This window comes from Limulus polyphemus, unplaced genomic scaffold, assembly GCF_000517525.1.
Source record: "Limulus polyphemus unplaced genomic scaffold, Limulus_polyphemus-2.1.2 Scaffold3, whole genome shotgun sequence".
Lineage (NCBI taxonomy): Eukaryota > Metazoa > Arthropoda > Merostomata > Xiphosura > Limulidae > Limulus > Limulus polyphemus.
The window spans coordinates 1,411,236-1,425,373 of NW_013665613.1; the positions used below are offsets into that span (position 1 = coordinate 1,411,236).

The window sequence follows — 14,138 nt, forward strand, 5'->3', positions numbered from 1 at the left end:
GCAAATAATATATATATATATATAAATGATATCTAGAATTTATTGATTCATGTTCCGTGTTTAGTACTTTAGTGTAATTGATGATGTAATCTGTTTGTGAAACAATAGTTTAAAAATTATGATTCTTGTAAATGCAAGTAATGTTTGTTTGTTTTTTAGTATTTTACGTGGTATTAAGTTTTTATGTGTAATATTGCTTCTATTTTAATGGATCAAAAATAAAGTACATCTAGAAATCCTGACTTTGTGTCAGACATATTTGTTAAGTAGGTGTTTTGATAAATTTAATTATTTTCACATCACATGTATTTTGCACACTTAATAATAAAATTCCACTAGGGTAATGTGTCATATATACATTTTGATATATTACAGTGTGAAAGTCTTTTAATATCAGATATTTGATATACAGTATTTATGGCATATGATTTGTATATTTACATGGATGTATTCCAAAAATACTTGATGGATTTCTGTGATGAAACTTTGCCTATGCAGTTATTTCACATTTGAAAAGTTCTTAAACTGTATAAACAATAACTTGAAGTTCTTATAGTTGATGTAATACTAGTGATAGTTTTATATAAAAGTGTTTACAAGTACCTTTGTAAACTTTTCTTTTCTGTTTAGGCATTGGCATTCAGATTAGCTTAAGCTTATTATAACGTGGTTATGTATAATGAAGAAAACATAGTGATACTTATAGTTGCCTAAATTTTTATGTTTTTTTTATCAAGTTATATATCTAGTGACTTTTATAATGTTTTATTAAGAAAATCATGCTTTGAAAGTCATATTGTAGACTGACTTTGGTTTCAAAGCAAGCTTATCAATATCTTTTGACATAACCTCAGTGTCTTTGTGAAAGCACTTATTTCATACCTGATAAATCTGCATGCAGTGTCTTCACTGAGGGCTTTTGATTTCCCACGTAATTGTGATATCCACATTGAAAATATACTGAACTAATGTAGTCTTAATTAACTTTTCTTTTTTAATGCATTACTTTATATAGTAGTTGATGAAAAATTATTGCATAATTCAAGTTGATCATGACTAGCTGTTGTGTTAGTGATACCCACACAACAAAATTTATCATAATGATGAAACTTATATGATTGTGGGCTGTATCCCCACTAGACAATTTACTGGATTTTTTTGAGTGTGTTAAGAACTACTTGTAAAATATTGCATCTGTTGTGAGTTGAGCACAACAATTGTCACATATATGATAAAGAAAATTCTGTTGTCCATGTTGTTCTTTGTGTGCAAAATGAAATTAAGGACTAAGCAGTATAAAATGGATATTTCCTTGTATTGGCAAAAATGAATTAATTATTTGTATTTTTGTTTTGCAATTAACAACATTTTTCAGTACTGTACTGTCAATTAAATGAAAAACATATGGGTTAATTTTATGATTTGATATGGTATTTGTAGCTGATATTTTTACTAATATTTAGAGCATTTTTCATGTCTTTGAGCAACAAATTCTTCTGCTATATTGTTCACCACCATCAACTGCTTGATATGCTAAATGCACTCAACATTTTTTGGAGGCAAAATATCACTTTTTTTAACAAATATTTTGTTAAAATATTTTTTCTTCAGTGATGTTTGTAAAACAGTTTTTACTTTTATTATTTGACTTTGCCAATATGCTATTAAGCATAAACATCAGATAGGGTGCAATATATTTAATACAGGGAAGAAATAAAGCTAGTGAACACAGTATTATCTGTATAGTCACTTGTACTGTCACACGTTTTTGTTTATTGTCCAAGTGGATTATGCTAGTGAGAATCACATTGCAATCAGTACACAATTATCTTGTTCACATTGCCCAAAGAGTATAGATGTGCTATTTGTCATATTAGAGCAAATACCAAGAGGAAATCTTTTTCTGGATTTCATAGTATTGAACTGAGTATAAATGATTTGTTGCACATCATAAACGAGTCACGGTAGTTGATGACTGTATGGACAGGAATGACAGAAACTGAACATTAAATATTAAGCAGAAGTGATGCCAAGTGTATTGTATGCCTTATATGTACAAACTTAAGTGTTATTACATTTGAAACCAGAATCCAAATGGGTAGACCAGGTGTTATCGCCAAGGGATGACATGGAATGAACGCACCACATGTTGTGTGAAAAACTGAACATTCCTAGAATAAATAAAAACTTTTTTAAATTCTACATTAAATAAGAAGGTGTAAGTTGCATGGTATGCCTATACATCACATTTATAACAGCATCTTTGTAATGTAATGACTTTATTGTAGGAGATAGACATGACAAAAAACCCCAAGTTAAGCTGTTCTATTATATTAAGATTTGTATATGCATAAATAATACAATTGGAATTTTCAAGGCAAATGGACATTTTATGCAGTCTGGACTATTGTCTCATCTAGATTACAACTACCCATGCTCTCATAGTGACCACAGTAGCATCATTGACCAAAACCTTCGGACACATGCTGCTTGTCACTCTGATATTGTTTTAATTTTCAGCTTTCTTTAGGTATGAAATATTTTTCCCAGAATCTTTTGTCTCACAAGTGAGATTTATTGAGTAGTTAGAGCTTGAAAGAGAAACCAGCTGAATTCCCTAACACACATCTGACATCACTGGTGCCAAACAATGAACTGAACAAGTTGACCCTTTCTAAAATTAAAAAAAAGGCCATAATTTAGACTTTACTCCTTAAATGTGTTTTTTATCTAGAGCTATGAAAGTTCTTTGATATTCTTTCCACTGTTTGAGCAAAATTAATAGCTTTTATTTAATATATTCCAATTACAGGTGCTGAATTTAGTATTTAAAATACAGATTTTATTATCTTCACATTGTCAGCTAACATTGAAAACTTTTTGCTTATTATGATCGTGTTTTTGTCCAGAAAAACAAATGTAGATTTAGAATGGAAATATGGCAGGCTCATATAGTAATACAGGTTTTGAATTGTGTAGTGTTTTTGTGCAAAAGTGATTTCAGTATTTTATTTACTGAGATACGTCAGTCATGAAAATTAAGTTTATGGGCATGTTATTTTCTGCTTCTTCATGAAAAGTGTTGCTGTAAGCAGTAGATTTATTTCTAGGTTCTGAGTTTAACTGTTTGACATAGGGAAATAGACTGTAAGAAATATAATATATATCACTTGAAGCAAAAATGATTCTGATAATAGATTTCTATTTTGACCTAAAAGTACAATAAAATCTAACTTGGCTCACAGTAAGTTCAATGTTGTGCGGTAAGAAGATGGATATGCAAGTTACCAAATGTTATTTGTTATCCATAATTGCTTTTTATAGGATTAGTTAATGAAATGTTAAGTTATCTACCAATCTTAGTTTCTGTAACTAATAACATTCTATAAAATTCTTCCTATAGTTTTTGTACTAATTTATAAGTAAGAACATTATAAAAATTTTATAATGATGATAATAATATTCAATAGATGAAAGAAAATGACACAAACATAGAAACTTTGTAGCTCACTAGGTTTTTATTACAAAAGCTTTGTGTCTAGTAGTTATGCAATTTTCTATTAATTTTCTCTTGTCAGTCAAACTGTGTTATTAAGACGGAGGAAGATGCTGCAGTTGTGATGAAAGTGATCAATTCTCTTACTCAGATGCTTCTACAATATAAACTCAGAAGCCTGCCAGCAGCTGTTAGAGAGGTAATCTTATGTTTAATATTTGTCACTACGTTATACTTGAATTACTGGTCTTAAAATTGACAGCAAGTTTACTTACAGGTCTTTCATTGCAGAAAACTAAAGAGTAGAAAGAAGTACCTAGTCTGATGGATAAATTCTGACTATCACATTCCTTATAGTCAGAATGGTAAAAAAATATTTTTCCACATGTATAAAGCTAACTAAATAATGATATTAGTACACTCATTCTTCACATGAATTAAAGTATAAATTATTAATAACAGAACTATTTTAGGCCAGACTTTGGGGATAGTTGCAGCACTCAAGAATTAATAAGGCATCTTTTGAATAATATATGTTTTAATTAGAAAAATGTTTTCATCATTGTATTAGTTTTATCATTTATTATGGAAAAGTAAGACTTTGTAAACACACTGATAAGAAAGTTATTGAAGGTTTGTCATTGCAGTTTTCAACTTCATTCCCTTCCCATGCAAGTGAAGCTTGCATGTTTTGCATAGGTTAACTTAATTAGCTCAGTAACATGGACAAGCATAAAAACCTTACAAAGAGACATGATAACAGGTAGCCATTAAATGAATTTGTCCCTTCTAGCAAGATAGTTTGCAAGGTCCACATTAAATGGAAACTGTCAGAAAACAAACCACCATTGAGAGGGACTGCAATCACATAGAATACATTTTGAGGATCCATAGGCATGCAAGAGTCTTCCCATATCACAAACACATTCAACTCTGGGTGGGATACAAGCATTTCATCAGTATAATTCATGACAAATAGAAGAAAGTTATGAGGTCCAATGGAACACATTATATCCTGTTTTAGAAATATGGAAAAATTATGCTAGAAGTAGAATAATGATATGGGACATGTGTAAACTGACATAGCTAAGGACCCGTGATCTCTATAGCATGTTGGGTGACATCCAAGAAATAGTTAGGAATTGTGGGTAATTAGGTGCATCCTCTTATGCTATCCATATACTGATGGTTATATATCTTAATGACAATGTTTCCATCTATAAAGTTCATATGTTTTAGGACTGGTGTGGGGAATATTGTGGACTTTTAATATTTATCTAGATCACAACTACAATCTTTAAATATCATCTAAATCAAACATTTTTGGGATAGTGATGGGGAATAATAAAAATTGTTTCCCCTATACTATTGTCATGTAATTATCACAATTATTGAATTTATTGCAATAATGTAGTACTTAGGCAAGGGAGAGGATTTGAAAACTTGATAAACTTTACTTCTGTGTATTTAAATTGCTGATTCTAAACATTTACAAGTTTATACTTCATTTATTTCACAATGTAATTGTGAATATTATGACAGGATAAAAAACAACAACAACTTTACATTTGTAATGTTAACATTAACAACAGGTCCGATGCTGCCATCAGTTGAATCTGTCACAAGATAACCAATTTTGAAAGTGTTAATGAATAATGATATACAGGGTGCCCATAAAGTCTGGAACCATAGTCACCTCAACAAATTTTACAGAATGTGTTTCACATGCTGCCCTTTTAATTCAAAACAAGCTTAGACATAGTATTTCCATTCTCTTTGAACACTGAAAAGCATATTCATGTTATTTTCAGTGGCCAGACACTCATTGCAGGTTTGTGGTTTCAGATGTTCAGTGTCCCTGGTCTTCTCTTTGTACACACCTACCTTGAGTAGTCTCCAGAAAAAGAAATCGATGGGAGTCAATTGGGAGATCTTGGGACCTTCCTGGGATCCATGTCTGCTCATCCAGTGTCCTGGGAGGGTGTCACACAACCAAGCTCAGACTTCCATTGCATAATGAGGTGGGGTACTGTCCTGCAAACCACCTATTTTTCCATACTTTTTGTACACCCTGTGGAGGATAATGCAGTATCATTTTAAGTGTTACTTTTAAAAATAGGGAAGAAGTCTGCTTATTGATTCATCTTGCAAAAGGAAAAGACAAGTTCAGCAAATTCAAAACTAATGATCTTGTGTATGATTGCATGCACACATGTTGGGTATTTCCACACAAAAACATTGCTGAACCACAGATGTAATGATACAAATTTTAAGAAATATCTTTTAATAACCTAGCAAACAAGCTACTGTAGGTATCCTGTCGAACATGAATCCCTTAACCCCTCTGGATACAAGATGGCCAAAGTGCACATATCGTGTTGTTTTCCAAATTTACATTCAAAATTTAATTCAACAACTTTATTAACAGTGCATGTCAATAAACCTGGCATCAAAATGTAGTTTATAATTCAAATTTTAATATTGTTTAAGTTTGAATTTTCTAATTTCAAATGGAAATAAATAAACTGAGTTCTTATGTTTATGTATCATGTGACTTTTTCCCTTTGAATTACTGATTCTAGGTTTTCTTTCCACCTGTGTAAGATTTTCTAAGTTTCTGAGAAAGTATACAACACTTATATGTTAGATATTCCCAAGCTAAAGTGTAAATTTATAACACATGAGCATTTTGCTTTACAGAGATATAACAAGCAAACTTAGGGTCACACTCCACTCATTGTATATCTTGCTTTCAAAAAGTATCAGTAATTCTCTCTGAAATTTGTTGAATGGATAATTTAAAACAAATGGAATGACAAGCTTTCAATTTAATAATTTCTGTATATGGCTAGCTGGTTCTCATGATAGGTTTGAATTGTTCAACTTATGGATTCATTGTTCCTATTACTGTAGTGACCTCGACTAGGTAAGGGAATTACTTTAATCCAATTGTATTTTAGTTAGAAAGCCAGTTAAATTATAATATTTTTAAGTTATTGTACATTTTTGAACATCAATATTTTGTTATGTACTACTACCATTGTTACAAAGTAGGGCTAAGTTTCATCAGAAGCTGAGAGCATGGAAAAAAAAAAAAGAGGCCGATCATAACTACTAAGTTTTTTATTGTTATGTATATTTTATATTTTTTGTTATAAACGTAACTAAAATGTACAAATGAGAAACATTAGGTTGAATAAAAAAACATAAATGAAAAAATATTTAAAATTTCTGAGCAAGATATGCTTCCGAGCAGCACATGCATTATAGAATTCAATACTTTGTTTACTGTAATCTTTAGCTGTATGCTCAGCAGGTGATTTATAGCATTGTTATGCAGGTTCAATAGTTATACAGAGTTCAACTTGCAATAAGATTAACTGAAAATAGACGTAAACTTTTAAAATCCTGAGGCTGTTAAGGATAAATAATTGTATTTTTCTGTTATAATCTACAGATGATTCTATAAAAAAAGTTAATTGTTACATAATTGTTAATTTATTATCATGAAGAAGTTCCAAACAAATTCTACTGTAAAACAGAAACATCTCTTATGCTATAAAAATATTGATTTTAATTTAATATAGAGTTGTACAACCAAACATCTTGCCAATCAATATGAGTTAATAAAATTATGATAGTGGCTACTTTTCTTACATGTATATGTTCATAATTTAATTGTTAATGCAGTTTTACTTGATTTTAAATTTTTATGAAATCTTCCTCCATCACTATTCTAGCCTGTATGAAGATTCTATTTAATCATTATTGTGTTGTTACAAATTTAAAAACTTACTGTTTACTTTGTTGAGTTCAATTTTCACATGACATTAATTAGATTTGGTTTCAAGTCTTTGTTTTGCCTTGAAAATTGAGATAGTTAAATTCTTTCTCTTTAGAATATTTAAGTTTATTATTAGAGCAACATTCTTTAATCTTTATTTCTATTTAACTTGTAACATTGTAAATGTCAATCTTTTACAAATGCTTAAAAATGTATTTGTTTAAAAATAATCATAAAAAATACACCTACTGACAGAACAACACGAGTAGCAAAACACTGGAACCACTTCTCTTTTTGTATTTTTTTCTTAAGCTATCAATAATAATATTTTAATAGAAAAGCATTAAATATCATGTGATTCAACATTAAAATTCATTGAAATTTTTTTTATCACAAATGAAATAAACTCACAGATGTAAGGATTAAATATGAGTTTTATGTAACAATAATGACTAATTATGAAATCATTTCGTTACCTTGTAGGTAATAGGTTTGACTACATTATAATTTTTTCTTAATGACATTGTCATTCAGTTTATTTTCATAATCATATTGGCATGAGTGAGAACAAGTATATCAATGAAATTTCAAGTGGCTTGATATGAAGCCACTTGCACTGAAGATTCTCTCACTGACACAAGAAGCAGTACATATGCAGAGATAGCTGTTTGAGCTATAGCTTACAGGATTGAAAATTCCATTTATTTTATTTTTTCAGAAACTAAGAGGATCAACATCTTTATTTATGTAATTCAAAGACCAATATGTTCAGTTATTTTACAGAGTCTATCAATATCATCTTCTGATTTTATTGAAAGCAAAATATTCTATATTCTATGCACTATTTTGGCTTGTATAAACATTTGAAGATCATTTGATTATTAATCCCTTGAAAACTTACTGCATCTGATACAGGGTAGAGAGAGGATATTAGTAAATGTCTTGACTATTTCATCACCAGGCATTAAGCACCAGCTCTTTTGCTCTTCAGCTAAAGTTGCATACTCTTGTTCATTGAACCTGTCCATTTCAAAGGCAGAATCCTATGTAGTTTGTTCATTATGAACTAAGGGTCAGACATGGTCTGGTCATTACTGTGCTGCAAAGTGAATCTAAGGGTCCATGGTTTACATCCTGTTCTCATAAAATTATGCTTATAATTTGTGGCTTTTATTTCATTATAAGAGTGACAGTCAAGTCCCTCTTTATTTGATTAGAGTACTCAAGATTTAGTACTCAGTACTGTTCACTAGCTTCCTTTCTTCTAGTTTATCAGTTCAAAGTTAGGGATTTCTAGTACAGATAGCTTTTGTGTGGCTTTGTGTAAATATCCAAAACAGTCCACCAACCATTATGAATCAGGGTACATTCAGAAAGGCCAAGAGCTTTTTGGTGAACGAGGATGTTTCATTCCCAGATCTTCCAAAGGCAAAAACTGTTCTTTCAAGTTAATACTCTATAAACATTTGGTATGTTTTATTGGCTTTTCTTATCATAATGTCTAAATATAGACACCATCGAAAATTAGGGCACAATTAGTTTATTAAAGATCTTCTTTTTATGTTCTAATCCCTACTTACTTAATTAACTATCAAAGATTCCATAAAAAATAATTTACACTGTGTGATTGTTGTCAAATAGTGATCATCCCATACAATATAACACAGCTTTCATAAATAATAGTGAAGTTTTAATTTTATGCTTAAGTTTGTTGCTTACTACTTATGGATTCTATTTCCCATAAACAGTTTGAGACTAGAAACTGGTATCAAGTGTATCTAAATCCTCTTTTTTTCTACTGTGTGAATAGGAACTTTGTTCACTTGTAAAATTAGCAACAGCTGTGTTCATCTGTTGTTTCTTTCATTTGAATGTTTTTCATATCCATGTTGCTTTTTGGACAAATCTGGAAGAAACACTCAACTTTGCTTTACTCCCAGTCTTCTTATTTGTGCTAGTTCCAGAGGTGGAGAGAGTTAAGCTCAGAAGTTTGCTGTACTTATCTGAATGCCTTAACATATTACTTTGCATACTACTCTGTTACTTTACTTTAGTCAGTACCTGCCACATACACACTTTACGTACTGACTTACTATTATCAGTAGAATTCCCTTTCTTCACCAGGAAAGAATCCAAAATAGTACTAGATTTTTCATATTTTTGCTCACCAAAGTGTCAGATTTTACTGATGTGTTTCATAACTGAGTTTGAATGAGAATGAATAATGTGAGGATACTTCATGTATTTTCAAACTCCCAGCATCTACTATCATTACTCGTTTGCTTATCAGTGATGGTTATTAGGTAAAGCTGAAACCAAAACTTTGATTTATTTTCACACAAAAAGCCTTCTCATCTATCAGTACTTTGAGATGTGTTAGAACATTACATCAGGAGCTCCCTCAGCTGCCATCCTCTTTGATATAATTATGCACTACATTGTTTGAAGAATGACAAAAAATTGTGTGTAATTTATGTTTCATTGTGTTTCAATCCGTACTCAAGCTGAAGGTGATCCAACTCATAATTTTGACTATTTTATTTTTTTTCTTATCCAGTGTGTGTATGTGTATATAGCTAATACCGTGAGTTTAAAACATTAGTTACAATTTTAGCACTTTAAACACTAACTCAAAAAATTGAGATATACACAAACACTTTTTCATTTCTTTCAGCTCCTTACAAAAACCTTGTTGAATGAAGGAGGAAAAGGATTAGAATCAATCCTAGGTCTTAATGATGGCAGTACCAATTTGGCAACTGCTTTAAAAGACATGATAAATGAGGAAGAGAACAATAAAACAAGTGATAGTAATCCAACAGGGGGCTCTGGTGGCATCTCTGGTCCACCAGATAGCACTAGTGGGATTTCTGACACACCAGCCAGCAGTGAGAGAAACCTCGAACGTTCTGACCCACCAATGAGCACTGATAAGAACCTTGAGCATTCTGACCCGTCAATGAACACCCAGAGGAACCTTGAATGTTTTGATCCACCAATGAGTACTGAGAGGAACCTTGAACAAAATACAGAAATCAACCAATTTCAGGGAAGCATGCCTCCCATTTCACAAGGTATGATGCCAGTAAATGGTATGCAGCAGTATGGGCCAGTAACAGGTGAGGCTAACTACAATCCCATGTGGATGAATCCTATGCAAGGAATGAACAACATGCCAGGAATGAACAACATGCCAGCAATGAACAACATGCCAGGAATGAACAACATGCCAGCAATGAACAACATGCCAGCAATGAATAACATGCCAGGAATGAATAACATGCCAGGAATGAACAACATGCCAGGAATGAACAACATGCCAGGAATGAACAACATGCCAGGAATGAACAACTGCCAGGAATGAACAACATGCCAGGAATGAACAACATGCATATGATGTATCCCCCAATGCCACAAGGAGCAATGGGTAACATGGGTGGTTGGTTTGGGAATGCACAAGATTATCAGTATCCACAGTGGGGATGGAATTATCCTCAACAATAGTTTACACCTGGCATGAGCAACCCTGCACAAGAGCATTCTATGGGCAATTGTTAATTACAACAGTAAAAAAGTTCAATGTGAGGCCTCACCCATAACTTGTTCATCTTATCCTTTTTTTTTTCCATGGTATCAGTGCTAATTGTAATGGTGTTTGGTTTTTCAAGAATATCAAGTAATTACAGTTAATGCACAACCAACTGCTTTTTCTCTGTTTTATTCATGATATGCATCATATTATAACTGAAATTATGTGTGTATATGGTTTGGAGATGTATGATTTCTAATGCTTATTATCATAGATAAAACTCCATTAGAATTACAGTTTTCTTGAATAGTTTTTTTTTAATCATCTTACTGAGGATTTCCTTTAGCTCGGGTTCAGTAGCCACTGTATGTATCATTAACAAATCTACTTTATATATTACAAGTGTTAATTTTTATATCTTACTATAAAATAACTAAAAATTATTCAAAAGGTGTTGACTCAAAATTGCACTTGTTATACTTATGTTTGAAACAAACTAAAAATGTGGCAGATCTACTCACTATATAGAGTTATTTTAGACTGCTATCTTTATATTGTGAAGAAGCATGTTTCTTTTTGTAGCAAACTTACATGTACTCAAAAGATAAAGTTCACTTGTGTAATTATAATCAAATTTGAGAATGCTATAAATGTAGTAAAAATCCTTTTCTATAAATATATTATCATACTTATGTAGCATACTAAGCAATCTTAGTTTAAATCAATGGTGGTTTCGTATAACTTATAGAAGTGTTTAGGTTTTACATAAAATAATAGCTAGACAAATAGTTAACCTAAAAAAAAAGTTGTTATTATTGAGTTTGTGCTTCACAGGTATCTATTCTGCTTAATACTGGAATTTCACTTCAGTAATCTAAACTTTAATTTTTTTATCCTTTTGTTTAAGAAAATTCACTCAAAAATTGAAATGGGAGCACCAATATATGTGCTTAACTCTTTTAGTATTAACACAACCTGTCAAGTTTTGAATGAATTATCACATACAGGTGTGTCTAGTCAGCATACAACTGGGTCATCACAGTGAAAGATAAGTAATCTGTAATAGTAGAAATCTTAAAATCATGTAATAGGTGTCAAAAAAAAGAAGGTTATTTTTTCTTTTGGCTATAACTTGTAATTTATGGTCAAGAAAAGTAGGCTGTAGTGTTGTCCAATCCAAAAATATTCATTAAGTGCAGTAATTGTATCAGGTTTTCTTTTATCTTTAGTTTATCCAATATGAACAGGAGAGATCATTCTGTAGCATATTCCTTTACAAGAAACGATGAAAACAAATAGGAAATATTAATGTGGATTTGAGTTACGATTGATGAACTTGAAATGCCAATTTTTTTTTAAAGAAGTGATCAGTCTGGAATATGTGTTTTCATGTTCACACTTGCCCGGCATGGCCCGGTGGATAAGTCACTCGACTCGCAATCCGAGGGTCGCGGGTTCGCGTCCTTGTCGCACCAAACATGCCCACTTGGGCATGGGGCTAGCAACTCCACCCCGATAACAATCTGCTACAGAAACTGCAACAACACTTTCGTCGGCGAAGTGTTATTGTTGTAGCCCTATGTTCCACTAGGAACGACAGGAACTAAGAAGATGTTCACACTTAAAATGTGAAATCAAAGTGAATTTACATGTCTTTAATTTTGTTTCAGAACAGCATAGTTAGAAGGTTTGATATATTAAATGAACATGATACAAGCATACTTATATGAATGTTCTTCTGTGCTTTACTTCAATGACTTCACAATGTTTTCATCATAAAACAACTTTTTTCTTTGTATTTGTGTAAAATATAGTTTGAATAAAAAACTTTTTGAAAATGATTTTAATAATATTAATTTTCAAATTTATATACAATAAAATAATATTAGAAGGACAACCATAGGTGGTCTAAAGATGCATATAAATGTATGCTGCAAAGGCTGTATTTTAAGTTGGGTAAACCAGGTTATAAAAATTGTTTTTGGAAAACATGTTTGAGGGGGGATCATTCTATTTGTTTACACAGTCACTGTCATTTTTTTTGTAAACTTAAGTCATTACATTTATAATAAATGGCATTTCAGACAGAGTTTTTGTATAAGTGCATATTTATTTGACTTTTTATTTAGTCTACTAAAAGAATAATTGGAATTTGTAATATTGGTATGACAAAGCAAAATCACTGTCATAAAACTGTTTTATTTGTCATGGTTCATGAATGTGAATTCTTTTAGGATTGAAAGATAGCTTACTGAAACAAAATGTATGGAAGTCTTTAAACCCTACAAGACAGTTTGTTAATGGTTCATTTCTTCTAAGTGTTAGTGAAAAACATCTCTATTATTAGATAATATTTCAACTAGATCTAATGTTAGCTTGAGGGCTTGTTTGATAACAATGAAGTTTTGATACCTGTAGTAGGCAAAGTGCAGATAATCCATTGTGTAGCTTTGTACTTAAACAAACAAACAGTGCTTTTCTGTGTATGTAACTTGAACGTTTGCACAATGTTAAAATTATTTTAAATTCGATTAACTCTAGCCCTGTGTTTCTTATAGTAATAGTCTTTCAATGCTGGGGCAGAAACTCGCAAGATTTGAATGAAACCTTTAAAGTAATTTTCATTTCAACCAGTATGTACCTTGAATACTTATTGTTTCAGATTTTCTTAATGTTCTTACTGAAATGTCTACAACATGCTTATGCAGAATTTGCAAGAAATGTCTAGGTCTTATTGTGAGTGCCCTTCATTTGGTAATTTAAAATTAGGGATGGCTACTTCTGAACTCTAGAGCTCTTTGTCCTGATTTTTGAAACCACATGCACACGAGGTAGCATTCAAATTGGAACTTCTAATTTATATACTTAACATGACTTTTCCAAACTACTTACAAGAAACAGTTTGTATAATAGCAATATGACATGCTACTTTACACAATTACCTCTTTGAATTCCAAGTCCCTTAACAATTTTCATTGTTTTATTTTACAGTTTTTATAGTGGTAGTTTAGGGACTAAATGTGCTGGGAGAGAGTGATCTTACTATATATTGTCGTGGAAACAGATCATATCATTTTAATCTGGTTCTACAGAGTGAAGAATGGAAACAGCTGATGTGATGGAGTTACTACAGGAGTTTAATTTTACAAACCAGCAAAAGGAAATCAAAATGCACACACCCTCTTGTGCTTGAGTTATTAAGATCAGCCTGTGACATCGCCCTGATTAAAGCTAATATATTATATACTACTAAGACTCTGAGATCGTTTGTTTATTTGTCTGTAATTAAATACAGCAAAAAAGGAGCACAATAGTGCCATATTTGTAAT

At 31.4% G+C, this 14,138-nt stretch overlaps 1 protein-coding gene across 2 annotated transcripts in view; it reads left to right on the forward strand.

Annotated features, from left to right (window-relative positions):
- Positions 1–12,898, forward strand: part of LOC106470180 — a 73,475-nt gene extending 60,577 nt beyond the window's left edge. For both annotated transcript variants that reach the window (XM_022398338.1, XM_022398290.1), the window contains exons 14-16: positions 3,579–3,695; positions 9,955–10,614; positions 10,668–12,898. In XM_022398338.1, coding sequence (XP_022254046.1) covers positions 3,579–3,695; positions 9,955–10,614; positions 10,668–10,784 — 894 coding nt within the window. In that variant the 3' untranslated portion in view covers positions 10,785–12,898. The remainder of the gene's footprint in view (positions 1–3,578; positions 3,696–9,954; positions 10,615–10,667) is intronic.
- The last annotated feature ends 1,240 nt before the right edge of the window (positions 12,899–14,138 follow it).